The sequence below is a fragment of the Phalaenopsis equestris genome, unplaced genomic scaffold (genome assembly GCF_001263595.1).
Source record: "Phalaenopsis equestris unplaced genomic scaffold, ASM126359v1 Scaffold000938, whole genome shotgun sequence".
Classification (NCBI taxonomy): domain Eukaryota; kingdom Viridiplantae; phylum Streptophyta; class Magnoliopsida; order Asparagales; family Orchidaceae; genus Phalaenopsis; species Phalaenopsis equestris.
The window spans coordinates 1,120,138-1,130,107 of record NW_018165377.1 but is presented as its reverse complement, the minus strand read 5'-3'; the positions used below and the strand labels follow the sequence as shown (position 1 = coordinate 1,130,107).

Sequence of the window (9,970 nt, the reverse complement as noted above, 5' to 3'; positions counted from 1 at the left end):
AGACCTTTAAAGTATGATGCCAAAAGAAATGAAAAAAAAAAAAAAAAAAGTAAAACAAGACTCGGTTGTCACATTCTCATGCAAGGTCTTTTTGGGTCAGATACAATTTATTTAGAAACAGTTATGAAGCTGTTGAATAATAATTTATTATCGTAAAATGCTGCGGTGACAATTATAATTTTTTTTTGAAAAAGACAGATCACATCTACAAAGTTGCCACCGCATCTAACTAGGATCGGTGGAGAATACTGATATCAACTACAACTTTTTGAAATAGCTGCCAAGTTACAGTTTATCTAAACGAGCAAACTGCACTCGCAGTGCTGCTCCAAACAGACCCTCTACCGCTGATCTACCATGCCCATTTCTAAATTTTGGTATTAAGATGTCCAAAATGTTAATATATATTAATAAAATATATATTTTAAAAAATTTCTCCTTGTAACAGCCCCTGAACTTGAAATATCCCAATATAAACAAACTGCACCCACCCAATAATAACTGTTCAGTCTTTCGCTTCCTCGCGGATGCAATGGCTACCGCCATCCGGCCCTTGTGCTGCACTCCGCCGCCCCGGCGAACTCGTAATATCGCACAAGACTACAGGCGCGCCTCCCGGAGCAAGACAATGGCCACGCCTCTCACTCCTACTTCCACAAAAAAGGTTTCCTTCATCTGCATCATTTTCATCGGATTCCTTGACCTATATCTCTCTGAACTTTTTCTTTTTATTCTTTAGGTTTTGGTTCCGATAGGGTTAGGGACGGAGGAGATGGAGGCTGTTATTTTGGTGGACGTCCTTCGCCGCGCCGGAGCGGACGTTATGGTGGCCTCCGTCGAGCCGGAGCTTCAGATTGAGGGCTCCTCGGGGACTAAGCTGGTGGCCGATAAGTCTATATCTGCGTGTGCTAACGAAAGTTTTGATCTCGTAGCTTTACCGGTTAGTAGTTTCTATTACCAATTTAGGAGATCATGGCGAAATGGTTTACTATCAATTCTGATTCTTAGGAGTTGGCTATCTCCATGTTTTAGGTTAAGTTTACTATCAACTGCTCTCATTTTCTTGGAATGATGGCAGCCATGGCTCAGTTTGATTGAATTTAAAAATGATAGTCAAAGTCTTGAATAGGGTGATTAGATCAAGATAGGAAGCACAATTACTTAACGTCAAAAGACTACTGGTACTGAAAAACAAGAGGCTCAGAGAGTGTGATTACTTTTTATATTCATGTATCAATAATAGAAGAAATTTGCATTACTCCTATGCCCTTTTGCACATTCATCCACATCCATGTTCTTCGACATTTGAAGTTTTCTCTTGCAGCTCGTGCCTAGTTTGTGTACCGCCAGCAGCTGTAGTGCCATTTGCTTATCTCCAATTTAGCTCCAGCGCCATTTGTAGTAAACTAAACTGGTTTGAGCTAAGTACTGTATAGAGTTTCAAATAATATATTTATTGAAAGAATATATAAATATTATTGTTGAAATTCAAAAAGGTTATAACATGACTCGAAATCAGGAAATAAAACATAACACAACTCAAATTCCGGTAGGGCTAAGCCCGACAACTAGCATGGCAGCGATGAGATTGTGTGGGGTACGGGCTGACAAGCAGCAGGGTGGCAGCGATGTGGGAGGGGGGTGGGTGGTGGGGGGTGTTGAGGGAGCGCTTTTTCGGTCAGGAGACCTGACGATCCGCATAGTACGCTGACCAATTAAATTTGGCCGCGTGGAACCCGCTTGTCCACGTAATTGAAAAAAAAAATTTCGCTAAAGGCCGACCCGACCTGATGTATGAGCCCGCGTCTCTTCGAGTATCCCGCATTTTAGAATGTTGAGGAAGACGTTTTGAAAATACTCTCCGGTGGTTTTTCTCCTACGTTTTCGCCGCTCGCTCTATTAGAGTTTCACATTTCCCTCGTTCGATAACTTCGAAGCCATAAGACGATGACGTTTGATGATTCGGAGTATGTGCAGGTTGAAGAGAGCTGAATAACAGTATCAGAAGATACTGAGAAGACATAGGTTGAGCAACCAATGAAGTCAAAGAAGCAGAGAAAGAAGAATGAGACAAAGATGATGAAGGAAGTCATTGAAGGGGAAAATTTGTCCTGGTAATTGTCATCGTTTTATTCTCAAGTTATTTTTCGGTTATTAGTTTGATTATTATTGGGTTATTATTGAGTTACTCCGAAGCGTAGTACTTATTGGTAGCTATTCCATGTTATTCATGTGTTATTTTTAAATTATTCGTAGGTTATTTGTAAGTTAAGCGTATCTTATTCTCTGGTTAAACCTGAGTTATTTTTAGGTTATTTGTAGTTTATTTTTCAGGTTATTCGTAGGTTTTTCTTGAGTTATTTTTAAGTTAACTTGTGAATTATTTTTAATTTATTCTCAGATTATTCCTGAGTTATTTTTAAGGTACTTGCAAGTGATTTTAAATTTATGCGTAGATTATTCGTAGGTTATTTCTGAGTTATTGTTAAGTTATTTACAGGTTTATGCGCATGTTATTCATATGTTATTCTTAAGGGTATTTTTAGGTTATGTCAGGTTATTCGTAGGTTATTTGTACGTTATTTTTAGTGTATTGTTTTGTTAATTTTGAAGTAATGAGTAAGTTATTCCTGTGTTATTTGTAGGTTATTTTTAAGTTATGAGTATGTTTTTCTTTGGTTATTCTTAGGTTATTTTTAAGACATTATTTTGTTAATTTTTAAGTTATAAGTATGTTATTATTAGGTTATTCTTGGGTGATTTTGAGGATATTTTAAAGTTATTTTTAGGTTATTCCTAGGTTATTTCTGGTTATTTGCAGATGATCTATAAGTTTTGCGTAGATTATTCGTAGGTTATTCCTGAGTTGTTTTCAGGGTATTGCTTTGTTAATTTTGAAGTAATGCCTGAGTTATTCCTGAGTTATTTTCAGGCTATTGTTTTGTTAATTTTGAAGTAATGCTTGTTTTATTTATGAGTTATTTGTATGTTATTTTTAAGTTATGCGTACGTTATTCGTAGGTTATTCCTGGGTTATTTTTAGGTTATTTGTATGTTTATGCGCAGGTTATTCATAGACTATTCCTAAGATATTTTTAGATTATGTATAGGTTATTCGTAGGTTATTCTTGAGTTATTTTTAAGGTATTATTTTATTAATTTTTATGTTCTGCGTATATTATTGTTGTAGTTTTAGGGTATTCCAGTATTAATAACAGTATTAATAACATGCATCTTATTTCTGTATATTGACGAATAAACATTCTTTGGTCATTCCGGTATTAATAACATGCATCTTATCTCTATAGGTTAATGAATAAACAATCAATGAATTGTAGATGCCGACCATCAACAGTTAAAAAGGTGTTGGATAAGGTTCGGTCAATTCTCTCGGGAGACGTGATCAACTCTGAAAAAAATAAAGCTTAATCAGTTTTTTGATCTGCCCCCCCTATCATCATGGTCATATCCTAACTATGCACATATTGAATTGTTGAGATATGAATAGATTGACTTTCAGGTTGGGGGGAAAGAACTGAGTTTTGATGCAAACCAAGTTGCTTTGTTGATTGACATGCCCAACAGAGGTCCCATAACAACTTGGGCTAAAAAACCCGTCAATGACGTAAATGCAAGGCTGGCAAATAGTGAACTATTGAAGAGTTCATCTGTTAGTCTTGATGAACTTACTATTAAATTTTTGTTGTCTAATTTATTATTTTATTCTGACAATTTTAGTGTACCCACAGAAGTCTATTCATTTGCTGAGATTGTAGATATTTTTTCTTCATTTAATTGAACCGCAATAGTATGTGACCACCTATTGAGCAGGTCAATACTTGCGACATGAAAATAAGGATGGGTCAGCCATTGGAATACATGAACGGGTTTGTTTTTCCTCTTACGGTTAGTATATTGCTCAACCTCAATAAAAAAAAAATTATTTTCATCTTATTTAGGTTATATGAATTTCTGATTTATTAATCGTGTTTATGCTGCTGTGGTTTTATGATCGCACACTTGTGATAGCCCTGACTTATCATGACGCCAAACCTCGTATGTTGAGGTGACCAATAAATATAGGGTGAAACCACCTCCAAAGATCCATTTAATCTTTTAACAACTTAGTCGTGTACAGGTGAATGGTATTAATGTCTGTTTTAAGTTCAAGATTATGTTTAGTATTTGACCACCTTATTTAATTCTTATAATGAATGTTTTTGTAGGTTCTTGATTTTCTTGTTGATTTAATAGACGAGGAGCATAGTTTACTTGCCCCTCTAGTTGGTCCGATCTCTTCTCCTGTAAAGTCCATTGGAGAATCCGAAATTCACACTCATCGAACAACACCAGTCTCATGGAGCTATTCCTTTTGTACAGACTTGCACTATCCCGCCACCTACGCATTCACATTTGTGTTTTGAAGAGATATGACAAACCCTGAGGGAGCATCAACAAATTTTAGTTCAATTGAAGGATTCAGTAAATAACCTAAAATTTTTTTTGGAGTATACACTGATGGAGGTGAAGACTGACCATCAACGAAATAAAGAAATAAAGAAAAAAATAAATAAAGTTCTCATGGAATCTCCTGTAGGTTCTGAATTTACTGGGAAGAAAAAACCCAGAAAAGGAAGAAGAACTACCTGCTCATATTGAGCAAGCGTCGGAACAGGAGTGGGGACCCAATATTTTTGAAGAAGAACAGCCGATAGGTAGAATGACTGCCTTCGATGAAGCTGCACCCGATAGTGAAACTAATAAAGGTGTTGGGGAACCTGGAGAAGGCATCCCTAAAGACCTAATTGGTAGCTTAGTCCGAAATATCAAGTCCAAAGGACCGAAGAAAAAGAGGATGGTTAGTTCTTCATTTGAAAGAAAAACAATGTGGAAGAAGTTCCGACCGCGAATATAGATAATTTAGTACAACATATTTATGAGTCTTCTACGCCGATTACCATACCATCTCCACAGCTCGATGAAGCTAGGGAAAGCGAGGCTGAAGAAGCTTGGGAGGAGGTACAGTCGAGCGCAATTGTTCCATATGAATGTGCCCTCCCTTGTTCAGTCGTAGAGTTCTCCGGCAGAGAACTACTACCATCACACATGCAATGGGTGATAGATACTTGTTTAAGAATGTACAAAGAAATGTATTTACAAAACATAATACTTTTTCTGTCAATTGTTTATTAAATCTAATAAATATTGTTCAATCAATTTGCAGGGATGACATAATAATTGCTCAGGGTCACATTCATATAAGTCGAAATGACCTTGAAGCAGTTTGGGATAATAAAGTAGGGGTAGAACATGTAGATTTGTTTGCCATTGGATTAGATAACCGTCGGCGTCAGTCCCCTGATTCTTTTAGATCCTATTTGTATGTCTCTCCGGCACATTGGACAAGGAATAAAATTCCTATTAATGTTAACTGTTAATGCTTTTTTTAAACTCATTTATTTTTTATATGCAGGGGTTTAGATACCATCCTCTTCGAGATATTGTTGCCCACGTCACAGTGGAAGCTGTATCTCAGACAGAGCAATTTTAGTTCCAATAATTAATAATAAACATTAGACTCTACTTGTTGGGAACCAGAAGGACCGCATGTGGATGTTCTACGACTCATTGCCTAATAAAATACATTTGGGAGTCACACGCGACGTGGTAAGATTCTAAGCGTTATCTAACTAACAACTGACATAACTATTTTTTTTTTTCACTGTTTTAAACAACTATTTGTGTTACCGGATAAGACATCTTCGCAAGGATGCCGGGAATGCTTTCCGCAGTGACCCGAGTAATTGGGTTGTTATCACGACTAGAGGCATTCCTACACAAAGTAATAACGTCGACTGCAGTATATTTGTTTGTAAATATATAAAAACAATTGTACAGAAAGACAAGATTAACTGGAAAGACCATCAAAACTGGCAGGCTGAGATGCCTCGGTTTAGGGCATAACTACTTTATGAAATCTGCAGATATAAATTATTTGGAGGATAAATGTTTCTCAGCACTTTGATTGTCTTTATATTATATAGGCTGAATGATTATGAATTTTGATAGGCTTATTTGCTCCGAGAATTTGGTTTATATGCTTGTCTATTGTGGTTAAAATGCGAAATATATATCTGTTTGATATCTTACTGCATGTTGTTCTTGCTGTATTGTTATCTTGTTGGGTTATTCTAGGGGTATTGTTAGGTTATTCTTGGGGTATTGTAAGGTTACAGTTGAATTATTGTTAGATTATTGTTGCGGTATTGCTAGGTTATTTATTATTAGTTTATTGTTGGGGTATTATTAGGTTATGATTATTGTTGATGTATTGTTATCTTGTTAGATTATTCTATGGGTATTGTTAGGTTATTTCAGGAGTTTTGTAAGGTTACGATTGAGTTATTGTTAGGTTATTATTGGGGTATTGCTAGTTTATTGTTGGGGTAATGCTAGGTTATCCTTAGGGTATTGTTAGGTCATGACTGATGTATTGTTAGTTTATTGTTGATGTATTCTAAGGTATTTTTAGGTTATTGTTGGGGTATTCTTAGGTTACTCTCGGGGTATTGTAAGGTTATTGTCGGGATATTGTTAGATTATCCTTGGGGTATTTTAAGGTTATTATCGGGGTATTGTAAGGTTACGGTTAGGGTATTGTAAGGTTATTGTTGGGGTATTCATAGGTTATTCTCGGGATATTGTAAGGTTATTGTTGGGGTATTCTTAGGTTATTCTCGGGGTATTGTTAGATTATTGTTGGTGAATTTTTAGGTTATTCTTGTGATATTGTATGATTATTGTTGGGGTATTCTTAGGTTATTATCGGGGTATTGCAAGGTTATTATCAGGGTATTGTTAGGTTATTCTTCGGGTATTGTAAGGTTACGGTCAGGGTATTGTAAGGTTATTGTTGAGTTATTCCACAAGCAAATAACAAAATTCTGTCTCGGCTCGTTCATTTCTCTGAGCTTTATTAATTAATTGGTAGACAAATTTTTGAGCATGTGACCGAAAGAGGATTCCTCTGGAAGTTGTGCCAGACATTTGAGCCCGAGAGTTTTTCATATGTTTGTATCCAAAACTATTATAAATATCTTTCTTTGCCTTAGCAGACCATTTTAATAACAAATATTTCTCGAGAATCTTTGTTATATTATTAACATTAAGGACGCATAGACAGTGAGAGCAAAACAGACCCATCATTTCGAATTTCTTGCAATTGCATAATTTCTTGGAACTACATTTATGCATAATTGCGACATCACTTGCAGTTGCAAGAAATTCGAAATGATGGGTCTGCTTTGCTCTCACTGTCTACGCGTCCTGTCTACGCTCTACGCGTCCTTAATGCTAATAATATAACAAAAATTCCCGAGAAATATTTGTTATTCAAATGGTCTGTTAAGACAAAGAAATATATCTATAATAGTTTTGGATACAAACATATGAAAAACTTTCGGACTTAAATTTCTGGCACAACTTCCTGAGGAATATCCTAACAATACCCCAACCTAGCAATATCCTAACAATAACTTAGCAATACCCCAACAATAACCAAACAATAACTCAACCGTAACCTTACAATACCCCAGGAATAACCTAACAATGCCCCTAGAATAACCTAACAAGATAACAATACATCAACAATAACCGTAACCTAATAATACCCCAACAATAAACTAACAATAAATAACCTAGCAATACCCCAACAATAACCTAACAATGACTTAGCAATAATTCAACCGTAACCTTACAATACCAAAAAAATAACCTAACAATACCCCTAGAATAACCCAACAAAATAACAGTACACCAACAATAACATGCAGTAAAATATCAGACGAATATGTATTTCACATTTCAACCACAATAGACAAGCATATAAACTAAATCTTCGGAGTAAATAAGCCTGCCAAAATTCATAATCATTCAGCATATATGATATAAAGACAATCAAAGTGCCGAAATACATTTATCCTCCAAATAATTTATATCTGCAGATTTTATATAGTAGCTCTGCCCTAAACCGAGGCATCTCAGCGTGCCAGTCTTGATGATCTTTTCAGTTAATCTTGCCTTTCTGTACAATTTTTTTCATATATTTATAAACAAATATACCGCAGTCGACACTATTACTTTGTGTGGGAATGCCTCTAGTCGTGATAACATCCCAATTACTCGGGTCACTGTGGAAAGCTTTCCCGGCGTCTTTACGAAGATGTCTTATCCGGTAAAATAAATGGTTGTTTAAAACAGTGAAAAATAAATAGTTATGTCAGTTGTTAATTACATAAGACTTAGAATTTTACCATGTCGCGTGCGACTTTTAAATGCATTTTATTAAGCAATGAGTCGTAAAATCTCCACATGTAGTCCTTCTGATTCCCAACAAGTAGAATCCAATGCCTATTATTAATTATTAGAACTAAAATTGTCTCTGTCTGAGATACAGCTTCTACTGTGACGTGGGCAACAACATCTCGAAGAGGTTAATATCTAAACCTCTGCATATACAAAATAAATGAGTTTAAAAAGAGCATGAACAATTAATATTAATGGAAATTTTATTACTTACTCAATGTGCCAGAGAGACGTACAAATAAGGTTTAAAAGAATCAGGGGACTGACGCCGACAGTTATCTAATCCAATGACAAACAAATCTACATGTTCTACCCCTAATTCTTTATTATCCCAAACTGCTTCAAGGTCATTTCGACTTATATTAATGTGACCCTGTGCAATTATTATGTCATCACTGTAAATTGATTGAATAATATTTATTAGATTTAATAAACAATTGACAGAAAAAGTGTTATGTTTTGTACATACATTTCTTTGTACATTCTTAAACAAGTATTTATCACCTGTTGCATGTGTGATGGTAGTAGTTCTCTGTCGGGGAACTCTACTGCTGAACAAGGGAGGACATCTTCGTATGGAACAATTGCGCTCGACTGTACCTCCTCCCAAGCTTCTTCAGTCTCCTCTTCCCTAGCTTCATCGAGCTGTGGAGATGGTATTGTAATCGGCGTAGAAGACTCATAAATATGTTGTACTAAATTATCTATATTCGCGGTCGGAACTTCTTCCACATTGTTTTTCTTTACAACAACAAATGGAGAACTAACCATCCTCTTTTTCCTCGGTCATCTGGACTTGATCATTCGGACTAAGCTACTAATTAGGTCTTTAGGGATGCCTTCTCCAGGTTCCCCAACACCTTTATTTGTTTCACTATCAGGTGCAACTTCATCAAAGACAGCTATTCTACCTATCGGCTGTTCTTCTTCAAGAATATTGGGTCCCCACTCCTGTTCTGACGCTTGCTCTATATGAGCAGGCATGTGGTTCTTCTTCATTTTTTGAGTTTTCTTTCTTCTCAGTAAATTCAGAACCTACAGGAGATTCAATGAGAACGTTATTTATTTTTTTCTTTATTTCGTTTATGTCGGTATTCACCTCCATCAGTGTATACTCCAAAAAATATACTCCAAAAAATATTGTGTATACTCCAAAAAATATTTTAGGTTATTTACTGAATCATTCAATTGAACTAAAATTTGTTGTTTTTCCCTCAGAGTTTGTCATATCTCTTCAAAATCCAAATGTGAATGTGGAGGTGGCGGGTGTTGCTAGTTTGTACAAAAGGAATAGCACCATGAGACTCTGGTGTTGTTCGATGAGTGTGAATTTCGGGTTCTCCAATGGACTTTACAGGAGACGAGATCGGGCCAACTAGAAGGGCAAATAAACTATGCTTCTCGTCTATTAAATCAATAAAAAAATCAAGAACCTACAAAAACATTCATTATAAGAATTAAATAAGGTGGTCAAATACTAAACATAATCCTGAACTTAAAACAAGACATTAATATCAGACCTGTACATGACTAAGACATTAATAAACGTTTGGGGCAGCTTATAAGTGCGGGCGGCGTTTTCAAAACGCCGCCATACCGTTTGATT

General features: G+C 35.8%; 1 protein-coding gene across 2 annotated transcripts in view; it reads left to right on the top strand.

The window, feature by feature from the left end:
• The first annotated feature begins 507 nt into the window (after window positions 1–507).
• Window positions 508–9,970, top strand: part of LOC110032405 (protein DJ-1 homolog C) — a 53,526-nt gene continuing 44,063 nt past the window's right edge. For both annotated transcript variants that reach the window (XM_020736036.1, XM_020736035.1), the window contains exons 1-2: window positions 508–664; window positions 740–940. In XM_020736036.1, coding sequence (XP_020591695.1) covers window positions 533–664; window positions 740–940 — 333 coding nt within the window. In that variant the 5' untranslated portion in view covers window positions 508–532. The remainder of the gene's footprint in view (window positions 665–739; window positions 941–9,970) is intronic.